Source organism: Budorcas taxicolor, chromosome 19 (assembly GCF_023091745.1).
Source record: "Budorcas taxicolor isolate Tak-1 chromosome 19, Takin1.1, whole genome shotgun sequence".
NCBI classification, from domain to species: Eukaryota; Metazoa; Chordata; class Mammalia; order Artiodactyla; family Bovidae; genus Budorcas; species Budorcas taxicolor.
Genome location: NC_068928.1, coordinates 23,080,508 through 23,095,624, shown reverse-complemented (window position 1 = coordinate 23,095,624; position 15,117 = coordinate 23,080,508). Strand labels below are relative to the sequence as shown.

The following is a 15,117-nucleotide window of genomic DNA, read 5'->3' as shown; positions in this document are numbered from 1 at the left end:
ATTGTAGCTCGGATGCATTTATCACACTGTTGGATTGGAGTACTGTTAAAAAAAAAACCTCCAGAAATTCCTGGACTTGCTGCTTTTCCATGGCTTGCCTTGTGCATGCTGGAAATGACCTGGAGGGAGCCCCCTGAGGTGCCGCCACCTCAGGAGACGTGGGGACATGGAGGGAGCGTGCAGTAAGCTCATTTCCGCAGGGAGCCTGCCTGTGCTGACCCTGTAGACGAGATAGACATTCCTGAGTTAAAAAGAAGCTCGTTCGCTCACCCTCCTAGGGCAGCTCTGAAATAAGAACTAATCCCAAGCCTAGTCGGCACCCCTTCAAGGACGCTTAATACGTCTTCCCAGAAGGGCATTTTAGGAGGTCACTAAGTACTAGTCCATCAGCACTTCCCTGAAGGAAGTGGTGGTGACTGTGGGAAGCCCCTTTGCTACCCTGGCTCCCCACCCAGTCTCCCTGGCTCCGGGTTGGGGCGTCAGCACTCTAGCCTGGCACCAGGGGGTTCCTCTTCCTCCAAGTGCTGAGTGTGGGGCACACGTGATCTCTCCCACGGCAGGAGCCGCCGTCCTCCGCCTCCCCCCTCCCCCCCATTGAGGACTTCTTGTGAGAGGAAGGGGTGTTGGCCCAAGGCTCCAGTCTGACCCCAGCAGGGTACAGCCGCTGACCCCGGGAGAGTACTTTCCAGCTCCAGGCTGAGGTTATTTGGGTCCAGTGTGTGCTAAACTGAGAAGACGTGTTGGAGTGGTTACAGCTCAGAATTCAGAGAGGCCAGAACCGTGAGAATCCGCACCAGGGAGGCCACCGAGGACTCCACTCAGGCCATGGAGATGTTGAGGTCCCCTGGGGACCGCTCTTTCCCAAACACACAGTGCTGATGGGTTTAACACACCATCGTCATGCGACCGAGGCCATACGTCTGAACGTAGCTTAGGAGAACTGAAGTCAAATAAGGCATTGACCTAGAGAGGTTGAGGGAGGTACAGGAGAGGTGCTTGAGAAATCCTGGAATGAGGTTACCGTGACCTGCTGTTGGCCATAGGGCTCCAGCTGCACTGCTGAGAACATGAAGTTTATGTTCTCAGAGAAGTGCAGGGCGACTGGACTGCAGATTGATCTTGCCCTATCGGGCAGAATTAATTTCAGCGGGCACTCTTCCAAGGGCCCAGGTTGACTTGTTTGTGTGACTTAGAAAGGCAGAAAGGATCTTCTTTAACTGAGTCTCGTAGTTCTCAATGGTCACCTAATAAACAGTGATGTTCTCAGAGGATGGTATCTGGCCGCCCATGTCTTAACTCCTAGAGCAGCGAGAGCCCTGATAACGTCGTCTCCTGTTTATATCACGGTGGCATCTGGAAAATACACTGTGGTTCCCGAGTCTCAGAGAGAGCTGTGTAGATCTCCCCCACCCCCACCCAGGCTCTGCCCCATCCTGCCGCGCTGCCTAGCCTGAGACCAGAGCTGGAGCCTCAGCCCACTGAGAACAGAGTTGGCTTTCCAAGGGGCTTACCGAGCTATTCAAGCCCAGGTACTATTCTTTTGACTCTACCAGACTTGTTGCATTCAGGTCCGTTTCTGCTGTTACCTGCTCATTTCCTCCAGTTTCCTCCAGTTGGGTGGGGGGGTCCTGCAGGGCTCCCGTGGGGCTTGGAACCCTGTGTGGAGGGTAGTGGGCTAGAATACGATGGTCTGTCAGCAAACAAGTTTGAAAAAGAGGATATAACATATCTTAAGAGCATTTCTCTTGCTGTGGCCTTTAGCCTTTCCCCTTTGTGGCTGTAGTCCACAGGCCATCTCTTTTTCAGTTTTCTTGTGCCTGGCTTCTGTGCCATCTTAGCTGTGTTTCCAGAGCTCCTCACTCCAGGAACCAAAGACCCAACTCGTTTCCCATCTGTACCGCTTCTCTGATCTTCCATAGCTCCAAAACACAATGCAGGGCTTCTTCTCACTCAACTCTTTCCGGGTTTGTTCTGCAGCTGTGGCGTTTGAATGTTAGTGTTTAAACAAGCTGGTATTACACAGGAAATGGCCACCTCCACAGGCCCCTGCAGGCTTGTAACATGGGGTCATTGTACTTGATATTAATCACCAGTCAGCCTGTTCCCCCAGTAAAAATATGAAGGGGTGTGTGAGGCCTCTGTCCTCCTCAGACCTGCCAGAAGGATGGCCTGAGCCCCAGTGGGGCCCTCGTCCTCATTCTCTGAACTGTCGTCCCGGCCTCGGGTGGAGTTAGCAGAAAAGTTCATACCTGACCTGCTCCCTATAAAACCAGCAGATCTGCCTTCCTTTCTGAAGTTTAGGAAGGAGCTTGATAGAGCTCTGTGGTATAACTTGCCTCACACCTGAATCTTTCCAAGCACGTTGTAGTTGAGTGGCATGTCTTATGAGGAAATGCCAAAATTGAAGAAACCAGAAACCCACTGGTCCACCTGAGATCAAGGATTCTCAGATCCTTGTACCAAAGCTGCTTTTCAAACGCTGTTTGCAGAACTAACCCCAACCCAAAGGGTTAATCTGATTCCTCGAGTCAGTATCCCCCCAAACAACCGGCCAAGAGTGTGCGTTGGTTCATTTCTGTGAAATGTGTTTCCCTAGTCACCTGGGCTGGCCTGGGCTGCATTGTATCGGCCGGCAGCTGCACCGCACTCAAACTGACAGCTACATTAAACCTTGGAATTCTGAGGCAATAAAAAGTAAATTAACTCTTATTTTTTTCCTTTCCTGGTGGAGTAAGTGAATGCCTGTCTGTAGGGAAGTGAGCAAGCCGTGGTCCTGAGTGCATACCTCTAACTAGCCACTGCTGGTCGGTCCCAAGCTAGGATCTGGTGTTCAGACTCCAGCCAGAGGTCTACTTTCCTGGTGTGTGGCGTGTTCTGTGGGGTTGGACCACTGGGTCACCCTGCAGCCGCCGATCCCTGCTCACCAGTCACATCACAGCTGCCTGAGAGGCTCCCTTGCCGCCATTCTGAAGCCCATAAACAGACCCGCATGCAGTTTCATGTTCTCTGGCTGCCTTGCGTCTGTTTGGGGGGAAGATTTTTTTGGACTCTGGGAGCTTTCTCCAAATATGAGCTGGGACCAGAACAAACCAGAGGGATTTGCCCAAGCGGATAGCACTCTAGAGGGTCCATTTAGAACCACTGGTGGCTTGAGCATGTCTGGAAACTCTCCTGGGGAGTCATTTCCTAAGCGTTACTAGAAGAATGGGAGCGCTGTAAAGTTCCTCACAGCCACCAGAATTGGACATCGGGCCCCTTGGCCCGGGCCAACCTTGAATCCTTAGCATTCAAGGGCTGAAGTAGGGTGAAGGTTGGAAGGCACTCCCAGCTGGGATAAAGACTAGAGCAGGAAAAGGCTAACTTTTCCCCTTCTACTCAGACAGGAAGCCCTGTGTTCACCCACGGAACTGACCTCTCAGCCCAGAGGCCCGATCAGGGTAAGCTGAGGTGACGTTGCCCAGGTTCCAGGAATTACCTCATCCCATTGCAGACATCTTAACTTTGAGTTCAGACATCTCACCTAGTTTTTCGAAGTACTTCTTCCTTTAGTATTAGTTTCCTGACACTCCCCTCTCCCCCACCCTCTGTGGGGAGTCACCGTATGGTCCGTGGGCGCCTGGTCAGTTGTTGTGTTTGTGGGGCTTAGCAAGGAGGGAGAGGACTATCGATGAGCTATGCAGTGGTCTGGGGCAGCCCCACTGCGGCACCGGAAGAAAGAAGCCACTAGACCTGCACACCCATTTGGAGGGATCCAGACAGAAATGGCCTTTCCTTGGAGCATTTTGTGTATTTATTCCCTTGGTTCTGCTTGGTTCAGTCTAGCTTGGCCCCTTGGGCCCCTTGACATTTCTGAGTTGGGAACTCAGGACACTTCCTATGTCTTTTGGCATCAGCTGCTGTTTACAAATCAATACTAGGGTAGGACCTCCCATCCACTGCATTTGTGCAGTGAGTCTCCAGGTTTGGGCACAAGGTGGGTGGTAATGGGCGAAAGGCAGATGTGGGCAGGGGTCCCTCATGGTGGCCAGCAGCCTCTGGGAGGAGTCCGTTTTGGTTTATCTGAGCCTTAGGGACAGGGAGCATGGTAATGAGAACCACATGGTACCACATATTTCTTCGTCTTGGATCCAAGATGGTAGGGGTGGGAGGACGAGAGAGGGATGTGGGGCCTCCCATTGTGGCAGCCATGGGTAATTTTCTGCCACCTCTCCCTGGCTTTAGATGCTGCTCACCATCACCACCTCCCCCTGCCCCCAAGTACGTCCTGAAGCAGCCTTGACCTGCACAGCACCAACCAAGGCCCCCAAGCCAAGAATTCAGCTGGGAGACTTTTCACCTTCTTCCTTCTCGCTGTCGTCTTTCCTGTTTATTTTCCAAATTGCTGCTCTGCAGCCGAGCAGTGCCTGTTGGCCAGAGCTCACCACTGCTGTGGGATCAGACTCAGGCAGTGGGCTCAAGTGGCCAGCAGGGCACAGGGGGAGGAAGCGGGGAGCTGGAAGAGCCTCCCTGTGCGTCTCCCATGGGCAGCGCTAACCTCGGAGGCGGCCCTGAGCGGCCCTATCACATCCGGTGCTTGTCTCTGCAGCCGGACCGGAGGATAAACTATCAGAGCTGTGGGGCAGTGCATCATTCCTCTTATTATTTTCTTCTCTGCAGATGGGGTCGTGGAAAGTTCAGTTCCTTTTAACCCTCCAAGTTCTGTTTATTCTACAGCTGGTAGCCTGAATGCCGCGTTTCCCATTACATCACAAAGGGGCTCAGGCAGATCTCCGCACAGAAACGTGTTGCAACTGTTTATTTTTTTCCATATTTAAACATTTCTGACAGCCAGACTCAGCCGAGCCAAAAGATGGAGCTTTGTGAATGAGTCCGGTCGTCGGTGTCTGTGCAGAGAGAGAGGCTTTAGAAAGCTCTCGCCCCTCCAGTGATTCTTCCTAAACACGTTCTTGTTCCTGGGCAAAGCCTGGGAGGCGAGTCATTGTGTGATACACGTGTGTTGATTATGTGCCGTTGTGTGATTAATGGAGCTGTGTTCCGCCTGGTTCCCAGGACACTCTTGAAAACAAGATGTTTCATTTCATGGCCTTTTCCTTGTGCAGCGATTTCAGTAAATAAACCAGTGCAGGCTCCTTCCACCTGGATCCAGGCAAGGAGTCCTCACACCTCCACTCCACTCTCTCCCCCAGCATCACCTTCAGTGCCATGGCCCTTGAATGCCCTCTCTTCTGCCATCTCCCAAAAGCTCCCCATCTCCGGGCGAAACACGTTCCTGGGATCTGAGGCCCCTCCCTGGCAGATCGGCTCATGCGCAGTGACTCCTCTGGGAAGATTCCAGGATGTAGCTCACTCTTACAGCTCTCTTCTGCTTCTCGCCTCTCGCCACCCCATCTCTTGAGCCTCATTGTAAAGCTTTTCTTTGTTATTCTGTGCAACTCCTTTCACAGTACAGCTTAGCATCCATAGGACACTTGCCTGTTCCAGACGCCCTGGTTAAGGTAGTCTTCTGGAAAAGAAAGCCAAGTCCCGTACAGCCCAGGGCCTATAAAACTTGGCGGGTCCCGGATCTGACCACAGTTTGACTGTTAGAGCTGTGTCCCATACAGATGAAAAAAGAAAGCTCTTAAGGATCCTTAGCACCCACCAAAGCAGGGATGTGAGCCACTGGAGAGTTTGACAAATGACAGTGACAGAGAAGTGAACCTGCTTTTTCTAATTTGGCTCTGAAGTTCAAACTGGGGTGAGCCGGACTTTGCCTTTTCAGGAGTTCTTAGCATGTTCGACCAGGACCTGGTGATACACAATTAGGGTGAGCAGCCAATCCAGTTTGCCCAAGACTGAGGGGTTTCTGGCGACCTGGGACTTTCAGTGCTAAAACTGGGACAGTCCCAGGCAAACCAGAAGAGTTGGTCACCCTGTATGTTACCTTCCGCTTGTGTGGGAGAGGAGGGGGAGAGTGGTGGCCGAGACAGTACTGATGTCGTTCACCTGCTGACATGCATGGGTGGCTTTTCCTTCCCAGGAGGATCTTGGCAGGCCAGGAATGAGGTTTTTGTTGGGTGTGTTTAATTGTTTTCCTCTTTACCTATAGGAAGAGATCTCTAAACCATTGTACGGGACTGGGGTGGGAGGCAACAACCATGTGACTCGTTGCCTGGTGTGTCTGGTCCCTCTGGCCGTGTAGGAGGAGGAGAGATTGGCATGGTGTTGCTGTCAGTGTGGCATATACTTGGCGGGACAGGAGCAGGGGAATTCTGGGAGCCGCCTCAGGCACTGGTTGTCTTGAATGTTTGAGTAAGTGTCTCAGGCACACTGTCTGGAAAGGTGACAGGACCTGCATTAGGCAACTGATTCTCTAAATTCTTTTTCCTTTCTGGTTAGGATTAAAAGCGTCCCCCTAATCAATTTCAACTTTGCCGAGATGGATACACACACACCCACCAGATTACTGCCACGGGCACAGTTTTGTCTCCGAGCCCTTTTGGTTAGATTTCCTGGCAGATGCCAGTCGTAGACGGCATTTGCCACAGCACGTCCCTGCCCACAAGTGCTTAGACGGCTTGAACTGGTCCCTCTCTAGAGCTGCTCTTCTCGTCTTCCCTCTTTTCTCGCAGGGTTGCTGTGGATGTGTGGTCGACGCTGGCTGACTTCTGTAACATACTGACTGCGGTGAATCAGTCTGAGGTGCCACTGTACAAGGACCCGGACGATGACCTCACCCTCCTCATCTTGGAAGAGGATCGGCTTCTCTCGGGCTTTGTCCCCTTGCTGGCTGCCCCTCAGGACCCCTGCTACGTGGAGAAAACCTCGGATAAGGTCAGCCCCAGGCCAAACATCCCTCCCCCATTCACCCCTCCTCTCAATTCTCCAGACTTTTTTATTCTTGGGAAGTTTTCTGTGCAAACGGAACATGATTAAGTCATTGAGGAGGGTGTTAAGGGAAAATATCGACCTTTTAGCCGCTGACATCCAGCTCCATGTCCTGAAAAAAAAAAAAGCCCTCTCGACTTCCTTTGGTGTGTGTGTGCGCTCGCTGGCATGTTGTATATACGATCATTTCCTCACTTGTTTAAATAGTGCAGCTTGTGTTGGCAGTGCTCTCACTCAGCTCCAAATGGTTTGCATCATGCTTAAGGCACCCTCCTTCCTCCCCCCTTTCATCCTTCCCCCCAGCCACAAAACTCTGCACTAGGAAAACAGCCAGGGCTTTTTCCCTTCTCTAAGGAGGAGAGTGATAAATAGGTGACTAGAGAGAAGCAGACACCATGTGTTAACTTACAAAAAAGCTTTTAGGAATATGAAGCATTCCCCGCTGCCTGGTTTCTATTTTTCTTCCTCTGAGGACCACGTTTTAACCTGAACTTTTTCCTTGTCTGTCTGTTTATAGAAAACAAAGCCCATTGCCTGTTGCCCTGGTGGGGACTGTGGAGCTCTTAGTCTCTGCTTAACAGTTGGGGCTGCGGCCAGGTGTGGAGAGTAGAGCCGTCCTTTCTGCTTCCCATTCCCATGCAGCAGTTGCTGGGCTGGGGAAGTCGCGCCCACAGACCCCTGGAGTAGGGTCTCCTATGCCAAGCAGGGGATCCCTGTGACTGACCCCTGTGCTGAGTTGTTGGCGTCACATCCCTTAGGGGAGAGCCTTTTGGGGACAGTCCCACACGTGGCTTCTCAGAAGGAAGGCTTTTGAGCTAGATGAAGTATGTATAGAAAGGCAGGTAGATTTTTTTGTCGTCGTTTTAATGTCAGATAGTAAAAGTTAAAATCCAAACGTAAACTACAAATATGAGAGATTTTATTTTAAATGTAAATTTTTTTAATTCATCTTTATGAAAAAAGGATCTATGTTCCTTGTAGACAAGTAAAAAGGAAAAAAATGTATCCACAACTCCTTTACCCAGTGGTAATACAACTGTTGTTTTTGCTGATTATATACAGTCATATTTAACTTCCAGTATATACACACACTTTTTTTAAACACAACCAGGGGTCATATTATACATGTTACTTGTGCTCTGCTTTTAAAAATTTATTTGGCTGCGCTGGGTCTTAGTTGTGGCATAAGGAAACTTAAGTTGGGGCATGTGGGATCTAGTTCCCTGACCAGGGATCAAACTCCGGCCCCCTGCATTGCAAGCGCAGAGTCATAGCCACTGGACCACCAGGGAGGTCCCTGTGATCTGCTTTTTTCATTTGTATCTTTTAATGTATTATTAAATGGAATCATGTTTGAGGATCACTTAGTATTCATTTCTATGCAAAGATTTCTTTAACCAGTGTTTGCTTTTTTGAACCAAGGGACTGTCCTGAATTTTTGAACTACTATAATCAGTGAAGTGATTACTTATAGTAGAATTTATTTCATATATTCCCATTGGTTAAATTTCTATAAGCAGATAAAGGTCTTGACATTGACATATCAATGGAGTTTAAATGCAGTTAATGACTAATATTGGGAATGTGAGAACCTTTCTCTCTAGAGAAATACTCATTTTCTATTTTTCCAGCAAAAAGTTGGAATAAAGTCCTGCTGTTCTAGTCTCCAGAGGGAATACTAACGGGCAGTTGTGTTGCGTGAGGCTGAGGACAGCTAACACAGTGCAAACTTTATGGAAGATGTTCAGTTGGAAGAGTTGGAAGAGAAACTGGGCAGCCACGACTTGGGCCAGGGGAATCCTAGTACGTCCTGTTCTTCTGTGATCATCGGGTGGTCTTGACTCTGGAGGGTAATTTTGGAAACTGGCTCTTGGGTTAACTATCTTTCAGTAAAGAACGCAGAAGGAGTCCTAACCAGCTTTAGACTTGCTAAGCCTTCGCTGTGTGTCATGTGGAATCTCTTCCCCCCACCAGTAGCTGAACCCGTGCCTCCTGCAGCGGAAGTGCAGAGTCCTGACCCCTGGACTGCCAGGGAGATCCCTCTCCCAGCTTTAGTGTGAGCACATAATACACGTGTATGATACAGTATATGATATACAACAGCACGTGGTAAGTACATGACTGGCAGGAAGAACAGCAAGCCCGTGGTCCATGCCCTCAGCCTGTGGTCGTGAATCACAGGCTGCCCAGGGCAGTCGCAGCTCGCTGAGACTCAGGTGGTCTGAAGGTAGTCTCCACTTCGAGGACTGTGAAATTTTTTAATACATCTCCAAATCCAGACTTCTGAATTTCTTTCTCCTCCAAACCTGATCTGTCTTCAGTCTTCTCATCTCGGTAAATGGCAGCTTTGACTTTGGGGCTGCTCATGGCAAAAGTCTTGGGGTTATTCTTGGCTCCTCTCTTCTCACACCTCCATATCTAATCTGTCAGCAATCCAAGTCTTCTTTACCTTCAAAATAAACGCGTACAGTGCTTTCTTACCACTGCACCCTAGTTTGATTCAGTGAAATGCCTTCTGGTTAGTTTCTCTAGCTCCTCCCTCCTCCTGCTCTCCAGTCTGTTTCCAGCACAGCCCACTGGAGTGAGCTCTTTATGTCTGTTTATTTATTTTATATTTGGTCGTGTTGGGTCTTCGTTGCCACACACCAGCTCTCTCCAGTTGCGGTGCGCAGGCTTCTCATTGCAGTGGCTTCTCTTGCTGCGGAGCATGGGCGCTAGGTGCGTGGGCTTCAGTAACTGCAGTCCCCAGGCTCTGGAGCCCTGGCTCAGTAGCTGTAATGCACGGGCTTTGTTGCTCCGTGGCATGTGGGATCCTCCTGGCCCAGGCCTTGAACCCATGTCCCCTGTGTTGGCAGGTGAGTTCTTTGTGGTTTTTTTTTGGAGGATAATTGCTTTACAATATTGTGTTGGTTTGGGAGAGAGGTTCAAGAAGGAGGGAACATAACGTGATTCATGTTCCTATATAGCAGGTGAATTCTTAACCACTAGACCACCTGGAAAGCCCAGAACGACCTCTTTAAAGCATCAGTAAGATCATGTCCCTTGTCTATGAACTCTCTGGTCCAGCTGCTGCTACTCTGCTTGTGCCCAGTATGCCCTAGTCACGTTGGCATCCTTGCTCTTCCTCAGACCAGCCGCACGCTCAGGGTCTTTGCACTTGCTTTCCTCGTAACCTGGAGCACCCTGTCCCCAGAGCACTGTGTTGCCCTCTCACGCCCTTCTTGATGCCACCTTGGTTGGAGAGGTCTTCCCTGGCTCCCCTGTGTAAGACGCTACATGCCTTCCTTTGCCCTTTTCTCTCTTTCTCTCCATGGTGGAGAAAAAGAACATCTCTTGAATACCTAGCATGTGTCAGTCCCTGGACAAGCTACTTCTGTCCAGTATTTAAGTCCACACAAAGTGCCTGCTAAGTAGGTATTAATACCTTCATTTCATAAAAGAGACAACTGAGGCTCAAGACAGGAGCAAAGAGTGATGATCAGCTCTTAGGAGACATCTCCACCACTGACTGACCTGGAAGGTCAGTATCGACACGGGGGACTCTTTAGGAACTCTCAGCCTTTTGGATACCTGAAGAAGACAGACGTCTCCTCCAGCTTCTGGTGTTCACGACTAAGGAATTTAAAGTATCTCAAGGGCTTTGTAGCAGCAATGTGAGAATTTCATCTTGGTCGAGCGTGGTCACGTTTGGTCCAGCCTGGATGTTCACTAGACAGCTGTTCACTGAGCAGACAGACCTACACCACTCCTGTGTACACAGCAAAAGAGATCCAGACATATAAGGCAAACACCCACCTGGTTTGGAAGATAACTTGTGGCATACACAATGATGTGACAAGCAAACAAGTTAATTTGCATCTGTAGTTAAGGAGGAACTCTTGAAATTTTATTGAATTGATAGTTTCCCACTGAAGACACTGCTCAAGGAGCACTGATTTGGCATTAACCGATTAACTGTATTTCCCAAGCATATTCCAAGTAACTCTAGTTTTATAGGTTCTTAATAGTTAGGTGAAAAAAAGTTCCACAATTGTGTAAATTAGAGTAACACAGTATTAGACAGAAGCTGTTACTGCAGGACTTTTTGGAACTTCTGATGTCGTGTACATTGCAAGGAGGATAGCCTTTGCTACCTTTCCCAGACTTGCTTCACCCTTGATCTTTTTGATTTGCTGAACATCCTTCAGGATTAATATTCTGCCTAAAAGAAACAAACTGTAATAGAAAACCCAGGCATGGGATGAACAAGAAGTTGAGAAAACAGGTGGCTGTTGGGATTATTCAAAAGTGAGATAAAAAGTATGGTTTAGGGTCAAAGCAACAGAGCGGAGCTGGTTACATGTAGACAGAAATATCACAGGCATTGAACATTAGAGCCAGCTAGGAGAAAGTGATGTTAAGTTCATGAGTGGCTACTCGGCACCTTAATTCAAGAGGTTTAGTATCTTACCCAGGGTTATGTAGCTAAGTGAGGTTTAGAATCCTTGTCTGTTTGGCTTCAGCATATCTTATTCTTATGAATGATTTGACATCTAGGATTTGCTTCAAAATAATCTAGGGAGGAAGGAAGGTGGATAGGAGTGTAGATGGGGGGAAAAAGGCCAAATATTGATCACGATTAAATCTGAATAATGGGTTTTTGTTGTTGTTCAGTTGCTAAATTGTATCTCTTTTCAGTCTCATAGACTGCAGCACCCCAGGCTTCCTTGTCCTTAACTATCTCCTGGAGTTTGCTCAAATTCGTGTCCTTTGAGTCGGTGATGCTATCTAACCATTTCGTCCTCTGCCACCCCTTTCTCCATTTACCTTCAATCTTTCCCAGCATCAGAGTCTTTTCCAGTGAGTCAGCTCTTTGCATCGGGTGGGTACATGGAGTTTCTTATATTAACAGTATTCCACTTTTGTACATATATGAAAATTTCCATAAGAACAAGTTTTAAAACCCTATGTGCTTTTTGCTGCATTATACTGAATAAGCATAAGTGATTGAAAAAAGTAATCAAACCATAATAATAGTAAATTTAAGATTTTGCAGTCAACTGGTCAGGTTCCAGGCATGCTAAGCTCTTTACACATATTTCCTCACTGAAACCCCAATAACCCTGTGGGCAGATAGGAGAAGTGGTAAAAAGGAAATTGTTTTAGGAGAAACATGTTGAGTTCATTTTATATGTTAGTTTATATCAAAACTTAATTATATAAAAAGCATGCATGTGACTGTATAGCTATAAGTAGTACTGAACAAGGATTCATTTAGTGACAGGCTATTTCTTTTCTTAGGCTCTGAAGCTCTAGCCATTTAATGAGAACCAAATCATTTATGTCATAAGTAGTGATGTAAGCTATCCTCATTCTAGCTTCCCCAGGTAAGTTAACTTGTGTGATCTTCAGTGTCTTCATTCCCATGTTATGTTATCTGACCCAAGAACTCAGTGAAGAACTTTCCAACAAGTTAATGCTGAGGCAACTTTTAAGCTTGATTAAGAGATATAGGTTGTATTATAGGGTGATGTTGTTTAGTCTCCTCAGTCGTGTCTGACCCTTTTGCAACCCCATGGACTATAGTCACCAGGCTTCTCTGTCCATGAAATTTTCCAGGCAAGAACACTGGAGCGGGTTGCCATTTCCTTCTCCAGCAGATCTGCGTGACTCAGGGATCGAACCCATGTCGCCACATCTGCTGCATTGCAGGTAGATTCTTTACCTCTGAGGCACTGGGGATGATGTTAGACATCTCACAGTCATATCCCATTCATTCTTAAGCAGCCATCTTTGCTTTCTGTCTGGATGTAGGATCCCAGGAAACTGTCATTAATACGTAATTGAGGTTAAAAATGAGGTTTAAACTGTCCAACTTTTGAAACCATTGGCTTGTCCATTTCTTAAATGACAGTTTTGGTAAGTTGCTTGTTGTACATATAATTATGCAAACATTTTAAATAGAAAATATAGAAAAGCACAGGAAAATAAAAATCATCTACAAACTACCACCTAAAATTAACTAGTGTTAAGGTTTCATAGGTGTCCTTTCAGTCTCCACACCCACCCCTCCCGTGCTTATATGTGTGTATTCTTTTCCTTTAATACTATTGGAATCATATAGTATATGCTTCTTGTTTTGTGCTTTAAAAAAAAAAAAATCCTCGTTTTTATATATGTACGCGTGCACACACGTATACATATATATATATAGTTTGGGGACAAAAGTTGCCTTTGTTTTTTGGTGATCTGGAAAATATTCATTTTAAGTGGGACTGATTTTTTTAAAAACATGACATAATCTTCTATTCTCTAAGTATCAACATCAAGAATGAAAGGGGGCGGGGGGGGAAGTCCAGTTGACTATCCTATATTTAAGGTGTAGAAATTAGGACTGCTTACAATATGTATTTTCTTTTTCACACAGTTGCATTTTGTTTCTAAATTTATAATTATTTCAAATTTATTTTAAATGTTTTCAGTGCTCAGTTTTTAGTCTCTTTATTCTGTGGCTTTCCCATTTTTATCTTCTTTACTTTGACTTACTTGTTATTTAGATGCGACATTATCGAATTTTTCCCAGCAAAGATAACGTGAAGGCTTTTTAAAAATTAAGATGATTTTTTGTAAAATACAGTAATATATATATATGCAAAAGAATCAAACAATTCAAAAAAATGTATAGGCAAAAGTCACAATCTAGGGATAACCACTGTTAACAATTTGATATTTGTCTTTTTATACCACTTCTATGCCCATTGAAATGTATTTATAAACATATATACATATATGATCAAAATGATAGTGTGGTATACATTCTCTTCCTTACTTTGTTCTTTTCATTAAACAATATATCAATGACATTCTTCATGGCTGCTATCTGAACACTTGTGTTTTGAAAGTGTTCTTATTTTGCCCTTGCACATGAATGGCAACTTAACTTAGGTCAACTTTTTTCCCCTTTAAAACAATAGCTATTATTCCATTGCATTAGTGGTTAGGAAAAAATGAAGAGAGTCTTTTCTTCTTTTGCAGGTTTACTTTTTTTTTCCCCATACAGCATGGGTAACTTACAACTTCTTAAATCTTGAATTTCATATTATATGAGGATTTGGTTAGATGTTGGGCTCTGCAGTTTAATGTTGTATGGCATATAATGAGCTCTTTAATAAGCAGATGCAGTTCTATCTTTGGATCAGAAAAGTTTTCATGTCTCATGTCTTTGATTACTAATGGGTTTGTTCTTTTCTTTGGTCATTTCTTTCCTCCTGATGTGTATGTTAGATCTCTATTCTTTATCCTCAGTATATCCTTCTGTCATCATTTTAATTTTTTTTTTTTCTTTACCTCTACAGCCTCAAAAGGCTTCTCAAGTTTTTCCTCTCTGTAGTTGGTTCAGATTTTTATAGTGTTGATTCTATTCTTCACTGCTTCTAATTCAGTTTTTTTAATTTTCGGTTGCATTATTTGTCTCCTTATTTCCCTGTCTTATCCTGGAATCTTTATGTTTTTGCCTGCCTTTTATCCAGGTCTCTTTTATCGTTTTTGTTTTTATCATTTTTTAGCGTACTTTACAAAATCTGTGATTTTAAAAATCCAATCCAGTGTGAGAATAAAGCAGATACTGTCTTTTTCATCTAACATTTTTCCTCCAAGTATTCGGTTTCTCCGTCTCTTTGCATGCTCCGTTCCCTTTTTTTATGTTTCAGGCTCTCTTCCTTAGGTCCCAAGCTTGTATTTCTGCAATCCAGTTCTGGCGATTTATGTTTCTTTAAAGTTTTACTCCATTCTGATATTTTGTCCATAACAGGTTAGGTAGATTCTCACTGGATGCCTTCTTTGTCTACAGATATTATTTAAAGTCAAGTCTAAATTTGGTTGATATAGGTTTGTGCTACCAAGTCACCACCCTGAAGGGCATGGGGAGGAGGCCAGGTGGTGTGCATTCTCAACATGTGAATTTATTTTCTGTATGTTCTGTCTTGTGTATAATGGAGCTACTTACCAGAGCTAGCATCCCATGTCCAGTTTTTGTTTCACCTAAACGATGAGGCAGTTTCTCGACCTCCTTCCCAGAACTGTGGCCTACCGTGTCAAGAAGAAATTCCACCCTCTGGCCACTTCCCATTTACATTTTTTGGGGCCTCTCTAAACTGCTGATTGTGAATGGTACTAATCTGTAGCTGTGAAAAGTCTTCCAAGTGGTATTCTGCATCTGCCCCCACATCTTCACGTTTTGTGGTAGGCAGAATAATGCCCTCCCCCAAAGAT

At 46.0% G+C, this 15,117-nt stretch overlaps 1 protein-coding gene across 3 annotated transcripts in view; it reads left to right on the top strand.

Annotated features, from left to right (window-relative positions):
• SMG6 (SMG6 nonsense mediated mRNA decay factor) overlaps nucleotides 1–15,117 on the top strand; it is a 199,441-nt gene that overhangs the window by 99,738 nt on the left and 84,586 nt on the right. For all 3 annotated transcript variants that reach the window (XM_052657343.1, XM_052657344.1, XM_052657345.1), the window contains exon 13: nucleotides 6,612–6,813. In XM_052657343.1, the coding sequence (XP_052513303.1) occupies nucleotides 6,612–6,813 (202 nt within the window). The remainder of the gene's footprint in view (nucleotides 1–6,611; nucleotides 6,814–15,117) is intronic.